This window comes from Xyrauchen texanus, chromosome 24, assembly GCF_025860055.1.
Source record: "Xyrauchen texanus isolate HMW12.3.18 chromosome 24, RBS_HiC_50CHRs, whole genome shotgun sequence".
NCBI classification, from domain to species: Eukaryota; Metazoa; Chordata; class Actinopteri; order Cypriniformes; family Catostomidae; genus Xyrauchen; species Xyrauchen texanus.
In genome coordinates, this window is record NC_068299.1 from 16,218,287 (window position 1) to 16,234,444 (window position 16,158).

The 16,158-nt window shown below is 37.4% G+C and overlaps 2 protein-coding genes across 2 annotated transcripts in view; both read right to left on the bottom strand.

Annotated features, from left to right (window-relative positions):
- The window catches only part of LOC127618310 (myoferlin-like), a 44,698-nt gene extending 38,241 nt beyond the window's left edge, over nucleotides 1-6,457 (bottom strand). The window contains exons 1-4 of the mRNA XM_052090692.1: nucleotides 6,323-6,457; nucleotides 5,242-5,372; nucleotides 4,495-4,550; nucleotides 4,264-4,355 (exon numbers count right to left, since the gene is read on the bottom strand). Coding sequence (XP_051946652.1) covers nucleotides 4,264-4,355; nucleotides 4,495-4,550; nucleotides 5,242-5,329 — 236 coding nt within the window. The 5' untranslated portion in view covers nucleotides 5,330-5,372; nucleotides 6,323-6,457. The remainder of the gene's footprint in view (nucleotides 1-4,263; nucleotides 4,356-4,494; nucleotides 4,551-5,241; nucleotides 5,373-6,322) is intronic.
- Nucleotides 6,458-8,210: 1,753 nt separating this feature from the next.
- Nucleotides 8,211-16,158, bottom strand: part of LOC127618311 (netrin receptor UNC5B-b-like) — an 82,407-nt gene continuing 74,459 nt past the window's right edge. Inside the window, exons 13-17 of the mRNA XM_052090693.1 lie at nucleotides 14,967-15,206; nucleotides 14,711-14,860; nucleotides 11,791-11,955; nucleotides 11,287-11,465; nucleotides 8,211-11,156 (exon numbers count right to left, since the gene is read on the bottom strand). Coding sequence (XP_051946653.1) covers nucleotides 10,991-11,156; nucleotides 11,287-11,465; nucleotides 11,791-11,955; nucleotides 14,711-14,860; nucleotides 14,967-15,206 — 900 coding nt within the window. The 3' untranslated portion in view covers nucleotides 8,211-10,990. The remainder of the gene's footprint in view (nucleotides 11,157-11,286; nucleotides 11,466-11,790; nucleotides 11,956-14,710; nucleotides 14,861-14,966; nucleotides 15,207-16,158) is intronic.

The window sequence follows — 16,158 nt, forward strand, 5'->3', positions numbered from 1 at the left end:
GAGAACACAGCCCAATCACCATTAATGGAGCACTGGTGGAGAGAGTCAGCAGCTTCAAGTTCCTCGGTGTCCACATTACTGAGGAACTCACATGGTCCGTCCACACTGAGGCCGTTGTGAAGAAGGCTCACCAGCGCCTCTTCTTCCTGAGACGGCTCAGGAAGTTTGGAATGAACCATCACATCCTCACACGGTTCTACACTAGTACTGTAGAGAGCATCCTGACTGCAAAGACCTGCAAAGGGTGGTGCAAACTGCCAGACACATCATCGGAGGTGAGCTTCCCTCCCTCCAGGACATGTATAACAGGCGGTTTGTGAAAAAAGCTCGGAGGATCATCAGAGACTCCAGCCACCTGAGTCATGGACTGCTCTCACTGCAACCATCAAGCAGGCGGTATCGCAGAATCAGGACCCGCACCAGCCGACTACATGACAGCTTCTGCCCCCAAGCAATCAGACTTTTGAACACTTGATCTCTCAGGATCGATAATCAGCACTGCACTTTATTAATCTATTATCTCACACTGGACTGTTATAATTATATTCTTCACAATACAACTACTGTATATATATTTTTTATGTACTCTTTATTTTTTTGTATGTGTATTCTATATTGTGTGTATTGTTTACATTGTATATTATTATTGTGTTGTGTGTGTACATTTGATATGTAAATTGTGTTGTGTAAATATGTTGTTTATTGTAATTGGTATATGTCTCGTCACTGTCATGACTGCTATGTTGCTCTGAACTGCACACAAGACTTTCACCTACTGTTGCACTTGTGTACATGGTAGTGTGACAATAAAGTGATTTTATTTGATTTGAAACACACACAAACACAAAGTGAAGTGACTTAGACTGTATTATAAATAACTGACATGACAAGTATTCATATTCCTGAACCATCACTGATATGTTCGCCAAATGGACAGGACAGCGTCATATGGAGATTAATTTGTGTGTTTCAAATCTGTGATTGTGTATCACACAGACCCCATTCACACCTTGTATTAAGATGTATCTTGTGTGATCTGATCACATGTGGTTAAGCGAGACACATCGCTGTTTACACCTGGTCACTGAAATGTGTCTCCTGTGACCACTTGTGATTGGACTTGTGGGGGGAGTGACTCAGTTTTATGATGACATACATCATTCACTGTGTCAGTGTGTTACTGCATGACATTAAAGAGAAACAAAGTCAGAAATGACAAAGAAAATTTGAAAAAATCTGTGCACTATTTCTCCATGATATATCTAAAATTTAAGATAAGCACATATGCAACATTTTGAGCAGAATTATTTGTTATTTTAGTTGATATTTACCTGTATTAACCTGAGCTGCAGATATTTGTGCTTCTCATAATGTTCCCGCGTGTTGATTTAAGACACACTGGATAAGATCCATGGAAGTTCGTGTTTGTGTATTTATCCGCTTTTTTACAGGTGATAGGTGGCGCTTCGCTGTTGCCGGGACACATTCAGGACGGATTAGCATTTACACCTCAAATGTGATGCAGTCATTTGTGTTTTTGACCACATTCATATTAGGGATGGCCATTTTGGTCATTTTGTCTACTTGAGTACTCTACAAATTAGACTAATTACTCGAGTACTCGTCGAGTACTCAAGGGGCAATTACATGTTCATAGCTGTAAATATAATAACAAATGTCTGACAAATGTCTATGGCTGCTGCATTGCATCTTGTTGTTCCAGTGTATTGTATATTCATTATAATAGGCTGTTATAAAATAGTATATTACAAAATATAAAAAGATAGCATAATCAAAATCGAATGCATCATATTTTGTCATTATGTGAAGATTCGCTGCCCAACTCTGAAAGAATGTGAACAACGCGTGTCTGTCAGTACTTCCTTCAGGTTACCGTAGTAATCTTAGTAAGTGTGCACCAGTTTTTTTTTAGTGACTGTCTGAACAGTGTATTTTCAAATAACAGGAGATACAGGTGATACCATTGCGTTTTAATATGCGTGTTAAGTTGAAGCTAAGTTTTGAAGATGCTGCATTGTGTTCCATTTAACTGCGCTCTGTCTAGCTGTTTGAAACACTCGCCTGCTTTATAGTGCCACATGCGCCTGGCTTAGGCGGAAATCGCGGGGGTGGGGGGGTCAGGACCCCCCCATCTGAGGATTGCCCCCCCCCCCTAAAATATCATTAAAATATGTGTATTGTGAATAATATAATGATATATTCATCATTATATATATTATATATAATGATGACATTATATACATGATATATTCGTTTAATGTCCCCCCCAACATTTTGATGAAATTTTCGCCCCTGGCGCCTGGTGCGTGTGTGTGAATACAAATACAATTCAGAAATACAATTATTATTGAATTACTTATTTTTAAACACAATTCACAATAGTATTTTATCTAATTACACAATGATGACTCATATACATTATAGACATTATAGTTTTATCTTCTGTTTATGCGTGATCTTCTGTAAAGCTTCTTTGAAACGATGTGTGTTGTGAAAGGCGCTATATAAATAAAAATAACTTGACTTGACTTGTGTGTCCCCAAATGTTCGCTCTTGTGAGGAAAGCCGGGATGCTCTGTATTGTTGTTGCTGTTATTCATGAAGCATTCAGAAGTGAAACAGAATTATATTGGATATCTAACTTGGAAACTCGTGCGGAAATCTTCATTGATTTCGTCGAGATTCAGGTGTGTGTTATGTCACGCATGGCAGGGAGGTTTAGTCAGTGACAATCATTCATTTTATTAAATAATATCCATTAACGAGTCAAAGTTCTTACATTAAATGATAATAAAGTGTGTTTAACAAAGGTTGTACAGAGACAGGTGTTCAAAACATGGTTAATTACACTCTCTTTGTTTTGATTATTGTAATGATAGCATTGATCTTTTAAAATATATGTTTGTTTTAAAAAAATACTTCAAATGCTGGTAGTATTTTATCTGTTTTGGAACACAACAATGCACTCTCTGTAAAACATATTGAGATGATATGCAAAACCTTTCTCTCTTTTTCATACCTAAACTATTTGATGGAATTTACTATTTAAAACAATGGCTGTGGTCTTCAGGAATGGACTTGAAGCAGACTCTGTGTGATTGTCCTAAATAAATGGCAAACCTTGTACACGGTATAACCTGTGAGTCATAAAACTAAAATCTGTCAAATATGGCACTTTCCAAATAAAGGCCCCCATCCAAATCTATTTTAAATTCCCTTATAATGCCACAAGGACAATCCAAGAAACAGCAGATTTCCACACTTTTAAAGTTATGCTAATACATTGGTGATTCAGGTAGTGTCTCTATGAAAAACAGACATCCAAGAAAAGCTAAACAAGTTTTCACAAGCATTTCTATTTCTTATTTAGTTGCTATGTTACTCTCTATCATGTGGCAACAAGGAATAAAAACATATGAGTGTGTGCAGACGTGTGTGAGTCTGCAAACCTCAAAAAAAAAAAATTGAACGGTCATTGGTGTGATTCATGGAAACTTCATTACTGTGGCAGACTCTGTGCAGTAAAACCTGGAAGAAAAACTGCCCTGCTGATCAGTAAAAATGCAAGCTAGTGTAAGACCTAGCAAATGACAATCTTTATTGAGTAAAAAAGATATTAAAACAATGTTGTTTTAAAAGTAACGTTTTAAGGAGTCAATATGAATGACTACATAAAGTGCATCTATAGTATATGTATTTTTATCAAGGATACTTTTAAAAATACTTGTTGTTAATGTACAGTGTTACCTTGGAATTCCTAGAGTCTTTCAGCTCGCATAACTTATAGCAAGTTTAGACAATGTGGTTGGATGTAGCAATGAGGGTTTTAAAAGTTTTCAAGCCTTGCTCTGCAGTGACTAACCCATCAAACTTATTGCCAATGGCATGCGCATAAAATGTTTAATTACTTTTGTTTTACAAAGTTACCCCCTTCACCCACACTGATACATTTTCAAAATTACAAATTAAACTAATGTGATGTGATTACACTACAGTGATTTCAACTACAGTCATATGCAGATATGCAGAATGATTGACAGGATAGCCCACTACACCAACTTAGCAATTAAAGACCTTTGTCTTCATCATTAGAACACCACCTACTCAATCTAGCAAAAAACTAAACGGAAATTGTAAGGAAATTATAATCTTATCTTAAACCATTTTTTCTGAATTGTATATGGACTTATTAAAAACCAATAAGCCTGTAAAACAGTGATGGATTCATAGCAAGCGACATACTTGTCTTTTCCAATGGTTTCATGGTCTTTCACAACCACATCAATGAACGATGCAGAATCCAATGCAGAACTTTTCAAATCAAACTCAATGATCTGAAATGGCAAAAGCAGATATCGGTTACTAAATACATGAAAAATTGGATAATTCAAAATAAATTTACTTTTAGATGTTACATTTATAAGACATTAGTTTAAAGTCTAGTTTAAAGCAAACACTGTAAATTGCACTGACCTCATTCCAAACAGGATTTAATTCACTGTCAATTGCTTTTGTTTTCTTTTTCTCACCTAAAACATTTTTAAAAAGCTCATGAGTCTCTTATTTTCAGCAACCAAACTATATACACATCTACTAAAAGCATGAACACATTATATCTAAAATCAATCTTTAATGACTTCACTCTCTGTTGTTTATGCATATATTCAGTGCTGGCTAGTAACAGATTACATGTAATCCGAATTATGTAGTCACATTACAAAAATCAAGTATTGTAATTGTATTAAATTAAATTTTAAAATACTGGTAATCGGACTACAGTTATTTATTTATAGATTACATGATTACATATTAACAAGGCAACAGCAGTAAATTATTAATAATTTATTGATCGTCCTCATCATTCTCTTTTTTTCAATCTTTTACATTTTTATTCTAAATCAGCAAACCGCTAATATACGTGCGGTAAGTCTTCAAGTGTTTTCAGAAGACGGGGAGGGTTGTGTGTATTGCAATCAGAACAGATACAAGTTACTAGTCAGCCAAGTGAAGATGGAGTGGTCTATCTCAGCATTTAACCACTGGCGCTATAGTGATAATTTCCTGTGGTGTCACATATTGAGGTTCAAAGGATCTAGTGGATGCCAACTCAGTTAAATGTGCATATTTACCAATTATTTAAAGTAGCATTTAAAGTAAATAATTTACACATTAATATGTTTTCCCCCCACCTGTGGAAAAAAAAAAAGTCAGAAAACGTACCCTTAAAGATGACTGCTGCTACTGGATCGGGATTTCCAAATGTATTTTTCGGTATTCCTTTGGCGGATTCAACAACCACCCTCAACATGTTGCCAAATAAAGTGAATTACGATTGCACCGAAGACATCGACCTAACAGAAAAAGTTCATAAAGAGCAGATGCATTAACCATCAGAAGAGGAAGTAACAATCAAAGAGAAGAAAAGAGCTGAATGAGAGGAGGGATCATGCAGAGCCTGTGGTCCAGCTACAGGAACCTTCAACCAACCGGTATGACGTGATAATAAACATTTTAAAATAATTAGTTTGCTCGAATTGGAAACGGATTGCATCCAACTAACACAAGTAGGCCTATATTAAATAATACTTGGGATTTGGGGTCAACAGTATGTCTGCCTAATTGCACTAAAGAGCAAGAATTAATAGGAAATCAAATTAGGGATGGGCGGATCCTATTGTATCGATAATTCCGATAGGGCCTACTGATGTGTATCAAAAATATCGATCATCACACAAACATATAGATTCTTAAACATTAAATAAATAAATAAACTACGTATAGTATTTGGTAACCATGAACAATAATGATAAGCTTAAAAGTGAAATAAAACGGATTACACCATTTTAGCAATACGTGTGCAGGATGGGAATTCATTCTTCCGCTCACACAAGCGGACAAGCGCTTGCACCGTCACAAGGCTCGTTTAAACAAGAAGGATCAGAAACATGGTTTTACTACAGTAATATTGTAGTGGTAGTAACCATGGTTAATCGTGTGGTAACTATGATTTAACTTAATACCATTGTTAAACTATAGTTAGCTTACTGTAGTGAACACATGGTTCCTTTTTGTAAGGATAAACAAACCAGAAGTCTAATAATTTTCTGTTTAGGCTCACAAATGTAAAAAAAAATAAATAATAATAATGACTTGAATTATGACAAAATTATATTTTAAATTACCCATGTATCCCAAGAAATAGCAAAAATAAATAAATAATGGAAGCTATCGGTATTGGACTTGAAATTATTGGTAGCTAGGCCTATTGGATCGAAAAGAAAATAAGTGGTATCGCCCATACCTAAAGTAAATCCGACTGTGATGAGGTTCACGAAGACAAGGACTAATTAAACATTCAATTGAACAGATCCCAGGAAAAAAAAAAGTGAAGGTCCCCATCCAGCAGAGCAAACTGCGAACAGTGCAGACACAGCGCTTCCTCTAGCTCCAGGTCTCTGTTAGAGGACACAATTGAGAGCACACGACCGTCTAAATAAATCACCATTATACAAATAAAGTCTGAATCTGCATAAATAGCCTATACAAAACAAACGCACCAAAATTATTTGAATTCTAAATTACCTGTGCTCAGGCTCCCCCAAGTGGTGGTATATGTAATTACATCAGACTTTTTTTTTTTATGAAGTAACAAATAAACAATAAATCAACACCTTATTAAAAGCAACGCCATATTTCACCTTTATGAAGGACAGACTTGTTTTAAATTTCATGCACTGTATAATGCTGAAAAAATGTCCTAAAAATGTCCTAGTTTTGACACATAAATGTGTCACATAAATGTGTCAAAACTCATGATTGTTTTTTTTTTTTTTTTTAGTTTAGGATCTACTGAAATTTGGGCAAAGCTGTTTTTTCTTTAAATCAACTGAACGATCAACACTAACTTAAAAAAGAGGCACAAAATGGGCTCTGTCCCTTGTCCAGATGGGAATCTAGCCTCGTTTTCATTCCTATTTGAATATAAACTGCTACCCTAAGGGCCATATTAAGTTCAAGAGCTGACCAGAAGAGCGTGCAGGGGAGAATAATCTATATACAAAAATATATTATTACAATATGCTCATCTAATAATAGAAACACCCAAACCAGCCTTAAATTAACAAGCGTACAGCTGTCAGCACTCAGCAGGATTCACATTCTGTTTTACGTTTGCCAATGGCCACTGTACCACCTGTATTTGGCCTTGTGTTGTACCATGGATTACCAGAAGATGGCGGTAAATGACAACTTAACGCAATTGAGTTATGCAGTTTTTGTCTCAAGTCAAAAACTAGGAGTGTGTAATTTGATTTGATTTGTTTTCCATTTTTAAACTATACATTTACATGGAATAATCCGTGTAAAATAATTACACCTAGAAACAAATATTAAAATATATAAACTCAAATCCATATATAAGAAGTAATTCTTCAGATAATAAACAACTTCATGTGTGGAACGGATGCATAATAGGGTTGGACTGAATGTCTGGCAATTTATTCTTGTAGGCTTTTGTTAAGTGCCGAAAGAGCCTGTGAATTGCTCCAGGGAAAGATGGATACTCGGAGCAGAAAGCAATATATGATTACTTGTCTATTCAACCATTTTAACCAAATGATGAAGCAGATATTTTGCTCAAACCAAAAAGCTCACTGTAGCTGCTGAGGGTAATATTCAGACACTAAAAACCTTTTCTCTCTCTCAATCGCTCTTGTTTCCTCGCAGGGCATTATTAACACTTTTAACTCGCAGATAAACGGAAGAGTGCATCCTCTTCACATCTCTGTAACAAGTCTTTAAAGACTGAAGGGAAAAGGATCTTCACTCTGCCATACATTTAATCTGTCCAAAAGCTTCAAATGGCCATACCAGAATCGTGTTACTTTGAGAGCAAAGAAAATTAAACCGTTGTTGGCTGCAAAAGTCAGAACTCTTTTGAGGTCAGCTGATACACAATTTTGTATATTCTGCGTTGCCCATATATATATATATATAAAAACACTTTTATCTTGCAAAGTGACTCAATGCTCTTGAGTTGGGGATTAGATACATTATATAAATATAATTATATTATGTAGATTATAAAGCGCATGGTTTTCTGATATTTGAGCTGTATAACCATTTAAAAAATGCTGTATGATACGAAATAGAAGACTCTTTTGTCTTGTTAAACTAGGAAATATAATTTATTGCATAAAAATTATATTTAGTTACTGTAAGAAGTCTAAACATTTATGTACAGTAGTACTTTACAGCATTAAATAATAACAATTAAAAAACCCTCCTGACTTCTTGTGTGCCCTCTTTCATAGAAAATGACATCTAAAAAAAAAAAGAAAAAAAAGTAAGCATTAAGTTCGGCCACATGTGAGCATCTTTGACCAGCGACTATCATCCAGAGAGAAGCAGACCCAAAGCAGCTTTACACATGTGAAATGCTTAAAGGCGTTTTCATGTAACACTGGCTGAGAGACGGCTGGAGATATTTCAGAGCCATATAAAGGTTCAGAGATGTGAAGCCATCAGGGATTTTGAATGTTCTTGCAGCCTTTCGAATGTAGAAGTTTAAAGATAATCCTCCCAACAAACTGCTTGTTGTTGTTGTTCATTGTGAGGGTGCAAGTGACAGTCCAAAAGCTTACTAAACAGGTGAAGGGGAACGATTGGGAGGTCATGGATCCCTGACCCCCAATTACAGTCATTTTGTTTGCATTTATTACTGCTGAGAGGCCTTAAGAGGTCCAGCTTCCTCCCAGCTTTGTTACAGCAGTGACCAGCAGAGGAACAGAAATAAGATTCCCATTCCATGTCCTTCATACACAAGACATCAAGACGGCCAAAGATTCTCTTTTGTTGTGCACTTGCATAGTACTTTAAATGGGAAAGGGGAAACAACAGATTATGAAGCCTGTTCATTCAATCAAAGGTTGGCACAAACAAATCTCTCACAATCTATTCTCTAGCTCACACATAAACACACACCTTGTTTATTTAATTCACATCTTCACAGGCATAGACAGATACGGCACATTACCTTTTGTTTGTTGCCAGATATTTGAACACATCTGAAGAAAAGGTCAAGAAAACAAAGAAATGGATAAAACCATTTCCCATCCACTTCAAATGATTATATCACGTTTGATAATAAACAGTCCAGGACATGGCTTGGAGTCTTACTCAAGGCGAACCCATTAAAACCCAAAAGTGGAAACTGACCATGAAGAGCAAGTTGGTCAAACTGCAATCATCAGAGCACTTATGCTGGATCTCAAGGCAGCTATTTATAACACATTTATAACTCAGCACAACTGACTGGCATCAAACCCAGAAGAGGGCTCTCTGCCACTTGTGCAATTTAATTTAAACAGCACATCATATGTGCATTTAACCAATGATGATCAAAGGTGTGATAGTGTAATAATTACCAGAGCTTCTCCGTAATTTGAATCCTGTGTAAATCAGTCATGATTTCTCTACTTTTTCCAGACTCTGCCTTCCCGCAACGATAAAGATTACAATGTCTTTTACCTTCTAAAATAACCTCTTTTCATACTAATTCTGTGCTAATTGACATTCTGGTAAAAAGCCAGAGAATCTACATTTTCCAGGCTGTGAGGCCTTTGTCATTGTTTTTCTAGCTCTCCAAGTGTCTGAAGTGGATGTTAGCCAATGAGAGGACACCAGAATGTAATACAGCTTCACAACTTCATATAACACAGAGCGATGCATGGCTTTCTCAAGCAATTTATGCTGTCGAGCAAGGCCGTTTTTTTAGGCATAGGCGAAATAGGGTCCCACTGGTTGGGGGAGCGCCAATGAAGATTTATACTGCTCTCTGCTCTCCAGCCTATGTTCAGTCAGAGACCAAGAAACAATCCAGCAAATTAAAAATAAATGAGACCAAATATTATGACCAGAACAGGAGTTACGAACAGAAGAGTGAAAAACAAAGATCCACAAATAGGGATAATAACTTAAAAAGTCCGTTCCCTATAGGAAACTAATATGTGTTTACCAGAAAGCTCTCCTGCATTACAAATGATGGATGGAACAGAAGATTTAAAGAAAGCCACAGAGATATTGGCTGAAAATGGAGGTATAATCAGAGAAAGAAGAAGAAAATCCAGCAAAATGAGTGGTCTTCTTCTAATTCATTCATTCCTATAAGCTATTTCAAAAAGACACACACACACACACACACACACACACACACACACACACACACACACACACACACACACACAAACAAAATAATGCTTAAAACAGAAGTCCACGTGAAGCAATTCAAGTGAAATCGTAAGTCATTATTAAAATAACTGTTGATTTTAGTGCAGATTATCATAGCTCCTTGTTGGATAGCCTTTATTGATCTGTGTTTCCATCTATACTTCTGTATATTTTCTTTTTGTGTGCATTTCCTGAGGTGCTTGGAGCACTGCTGTTTTACCGGACACCGATTCTCAGTGTCTTTAAGCATCTAGTGGTTGCTAGGAAACAAAGCCAGTGGCTCAGTGTGTAATGGTGTTTGATCATGTACTTTCACACTAGCTATTTGTCTCTGCATGTGTAAGAGCGAATCAGTGTTTATGATGAAATTATCTTCAAATAAAGAGCTGCTCACATGGTGTTTTTTAATCGTACCAGCAAATGCACTGATGAAGAGGGACCATTCTTGTCAGTTCATTCACAATTTTTAAATTCAAATGACATCTCATTTGTCTGATTACAGCATAGTTTTGTTTGCTACATATAGGTATGTATTATTCCAAGATGAGACTGCTGGGCCCAGCACCATTTTCCAATCCTTGGTGATTCTGCATGATCACAGATGTAAGAGGAAAGCTGTACTGATGGTCTGGAACTTGGTTTGTGCATCTGACGCATCTGTTTCTTTCTTTCCATCAACTTTCATTAATTCTTGGTTTAAAGTGGCAAATATATCCCCATTTCACACTTTTTGATTTGCCAGTCAGCAATCTCTGTCCATCGTCATGACAACCAAGACCTCACTCTTGCCCATCTCTTCAAGAGCTGTCGCCAGGGAAACCAGATCTGCGTCACCCTGGTGACAAGCTTCCCACAGGTCTAGTAGCACACCTGTGGGGCTTGGTTTGGTTGCAAAGTAGTTCAGATACCTGGGGAAAGATGTGAAAAGCAATGATGTGAAAAAAAAAGAGAAAACAGTTCTAATAATTTAGAATAAATATGCTTATTTTCATACTGCGAAATATGAATATGAATATAAGCATGAGGATGTCAAAATACCTGTCAAAGCCCAGGCTGCAAGCCAGCATTCTCCAGTCACAGCCACGTGCGCTGGGGGCATCCAGACTGGCACAAATTTTCTGCCGTATGGAGACGGGCAGTTGGAAAGCATATGGGCCTACTTGAGATGAAGGCAGACAGGAGCCACCCGCTGGCAGTGGGGAATGTGGTGGCAAAGTCTAAAGAAGATACATGCAAACAAAGGGAAAGGAGTCATTGCCAGTTACTCTATATAGTCAGAGAATGGCTTGTTAGTTTGTTAAAAAAATTACATAATCAAATCATTTATTAGTGACTTTACAGAATAAATAAAATCAAACGGAGGGAACTTATTGGCTCCTCATTTTAAAGTGTAGCTTCACAAATAAATTGATATACATTTGTATGTCTTTGCATCTTTGATAATTAAGTTGTGCAAAATTGTAGAAATGTTTGTCTAAAACACTGTGGCAAAACTGAAAATACTCTTGTCATGTAGCCACCATAATGTCCTGGAAACATTACCTCTTGGATGTCAGTGTTGAGCTGGAAAATCTGTCCCTCCCCCTCCACCTGTCTGACACAGATCTTGCAGGTCAGTTGAGAAATCACCAAGCTTCCTCGCTCCAGACTAAAGGTGCAATGTAGCAGTCGTTGACTCCCGCTCCAAATATGATAGAATGGGATCTCCTGGGACACACAAAATGGTAATTTCTGATTAATCTTGTTCGACCTCGAGTTCAAATGTGTGGATGTTGTATTTTGGCTTTGCTATACACAACTCATATTTTAAATGAATTTAAACTGACTGAATACTGTTTATAACACACTAAACTGTCATTTAAGGGTTAAACTTCTCCCGCAGCACATCACATGACACAATAGCATGACGTTGATTTTCGTGAAGAACTTACAAGGGCACAGCGCCAACAAAAGTGCCTCTGGTAAGAAGTTTTTTCACTGAAACTTGTTTGGTTGTAAATAGGTGTGTCTCTAGTTTTGTTTTATATGACACTTTAAAAAATAAAATCATAAATTTTTACTGCGTCTGCACGCTGATAAACATGATGTCCACATATGTGGAAAATGGGACCTTATTCCTTCAAAAGTAAAAAAAAAACAGTTATTCTGAATATCTTTCAACATTATCACATCTGTGTGTCATTTTGCATCATTTAAATATACAGTGGGTACGGAAAGTATTCAGACCCCCTTAAATTTTTCACTCTTTGTTATATTGCAGCCATTTGTTAAAATCATTCATTTTTTTTTTGCTCATTATTGTACACACAGCAACCCATATTGACAGAAAAACACAGAATTGTTGACATTTTTGCACATTTATTAAAAAAGAAAAACTGAAAAATCACATGGTCCTAAGTATTCAGACCCTTTGCTGTGACACTCATATATTTAACTCAGGTGCTGTCCATTTCTTCTGATCATCCTTGAGATGGTTCTACACCTTCAATTGAGTCCAGCTGTGTTTGATTATACTGATTGGACTTGATTAGGAAAGCCACACACCTGTCTATATAAGACCTTACAGCTCACAGTGCATGTCAGAGCAAATGAGAATCATGAGGTCAAAGGAACTGCCTGAAGAGCTCAGAGACAGAATTGTGGCAAGGCACAGATCTGGCCAAGGTTACAAAAAAATTCTGCTGCCCTTAAGTTTCATAAGAGCACAGTGGCCTCCATAATCCTTAAATGGAAGATGTTTGGGACGACCAGAACCCTTCCTAGAGCTGGCCGTCCGGCCAAACTGAGCTATCGGGGGAGAAGAGCCTTGGTGAGAGAGGTAAAGAAGAACCCAAAGATCACTGTGGCTGAGCTCCAGAGATGCAGTCGGGAGATGGGAGAAAGTTGTAGTAAGTCAACCATCACTGCAGCCATCCACCAGTCGGGGCTTTATGGCAGAGTGGCCCGACGGAAGCCTCTCCTCAGTGCAAGACACATGAAAGCCTGCATGGAGTTTGCTAAAAACACCTGAAGGACTCCAAGATGGTGATAAATAAGATTCTTTGGTCTGATGAGACCAAGATAGAACTTTTTGGCCTTAATTCTAAGCGGTATGTATGGAGAAAACCAGGCACTGCTCATCACCTGTCCAATACAGTCTCAACAGTGAAGCATGGTGGTGGCAGCATCATGCTGTGGGGGTGTTTTTCAGCTGCAGGGACAGGACGACTGGTTGCAATCGAGGGAAAGATGAATGCGGCCAAGTACAGGGATATCCTAGACGAAAACCTTCTCCAGAGTGCTCTGGACCTCAGACTGGGCCGAAGGTTCACCTTCCAACAAGACAATGACCCTAAGCACACCGCTAAAATAACGAAGGAGTGGCTTCACAACAACTCCGTGACTGTTCTTGAATGGCCCAGCCAGAGCCCTGACTTAAACCCATTTGAGCATCTCTGGAGAGACCTGAAAATGGCTGTCCACCAACGTTTACCATCCAACCTGACAGAACTGGAGAGGATCTGCAAGGAGGAATGGCAGAGGATACCCAAATCCAGATGTGAAAAACTTGTTGCATCTTTCCCAAAAAGACTCATGGCTGTATTAGATCAAAAGGGTGCTTCTACTAAATACTGAACAAAGGGTCTGAATACTTAGGACCATGTGATATTTCAGTTTTTCTTTTTTAATAAATGTGCAAAAATGTCAACAATTCTGTGCTTTTCTGTCAATATGGGGTGCTGTGTGTACAATAATGAGGGAAAAAAATTAACTTAAATGATTTTAGCAAATGGCTGCAATATAACAAAGAGTGAAAAAATTAAGGGGGTCTGAATACTTTCCGTACCCACTGTACATTTTGTTAAATTGTATTTTGTTATCACTGTACAATATGATTATATTAATTAACATTAGTAAATGCATTCCTATATATTTACTATGCATTTTCACATGAAGCATCTTTTGCTCTGGAATTGTTTTTTTGCTTGTTTATTAGGTGCTACTAGTTACAAATCAAAAAGGGAAATGAAAAATGCACACATCAATCACACTCGGGTCTCAGGATTAATTCAAATGGGCACCATTCCCTTTAACTTTCATTAATGATTCATAAACATATGAGTTGTTCCTCTATATTCAAATATGAATATACAGAATTTATAATTATATAAAATAATCAAAGTTTCATTACATTTCTATCTTTATCGAATTTTAAGCAGTTTCTTACTAATGATCTGTAAAGCATGATATTGTATAATTATATTTGTTGTGAATACAAATGTAAGTCTAATTGCTACCCATTCATGCAACATAAACGTTGAAGTGCTATCCATAAATGTTACTCAACACAAATAGTTTTCATTTAATAAAACACAATAAAATAAAGCTATCTTTCAGTAAATATACTCCAATTACTTTTAACATAACACAAAATGTTAACCATTAACACAATGATGGATTTATCTGAACATGCCTCACTCACCTGATACTTAGCCAGAAGTTTACTCCTCCAATGAGAATGAGGAATGTCATGAATTGACAGCCGTAGGTTGTGGTAACTGTCCTTAAAGAGGAGGGGTTTGGGATCCTCTAGTAAAACTCCACCCAGACTTCGCTCTACCTCTAACACTTCCTGCAGGAAGAGGAAGACAAGATGAAGCTTATTTCCAAGCTTAAACTTCTATTGGCAATTATTTTAGTGAAATCAGCCAGAAAGAATACTTGACTGGTAGACTGACCTTAAGGGCATGTGGGGTGTCCTGTAAGCAGTAGACCCTCAGGCTGTAGTCCAGGGAGAGGCATGGGGCCCGAGGAGCAAACAGGGCCAACTGCAGCCTCTTACAGGCTGGCCGAGGGGGAGCCGACTGCCCCACCAGACCATACGTCCCCAGCTGCTCCATCAGAACATGACAGCTCTGCTCCTCCACCTGTAGGTAGCAGGGTGACGACAGACTCTCCTCTCCTACAGTTAGCACCTCCTAGTGGTAAGTGTGAATGGAGAAAGCATCCTGTTATATAAAGCTAATGATGTGATATCTGTGAAAGTTAAACAGATGGAACTGGGCTAGTCAGATGTATATATCCTGATTTATCTTGTCATCCATACAGACACTCATTTATGCACATCATTATTTATTACAATGTTCTATTCCTTGCTGTCTACATGATTTCACAGTAGCTCCATCTTGGGCAATTACTGTTTTCCGGCCTCCTTTGTCAGTGATTCTCTCATAATCAAGACGTCAAGATTTCCAGTCATTATCCATTCATCTTTTGAGCCGTTTAGTCATGACTTCAACTTGTAGCCCAATCCGCAAGTCTAATTCGCCACGTGTTCCCTCTGGAATTTTTGATGGGATTTTAGAAAAACATATTTATGTGAAAAATGTCTGTGGGTAACATCACTTAAAGAGACTTACCTGTTTTAAATGACACACATTTTGAAACCGTTGTGTGCATTTCAGAACCAGCCAAGACCGCAACAGACAACTCTCTATTGATCGCATGGTTTCCATTTCTGTGCTGTGGCATTAGGTGGCCCCACCCACTGTGAACTCTCATTGGTCCATAATCCAGATTCTCAAAACAGTCCATTAAACATCAAATATGTTCTGATTGGCTATGATTGTGCCATGCTGCGCAGCAGATTCACATTCAGTGTGAACAGACTGTTTGCTTGCTGCAGTAATCTTATCGTGTCTGGTTAGCTGCTAGCAAGATGCTATGTACTATAAGCACTATAACTACCAGAAGGACGTGAGTTAATGTGCATGACGAATTGGACAACTATTGCAGTCCTTATATAAAAATCTACATTTTAAAAGCATGCAAAATGCTTCAAAATTCAGATTTGAGATATGATTATATGTTATTGATAGCATAGGAAAGTCTCTTGTTAAGTACCTTATTTTACTCATAAATCGAAAACCA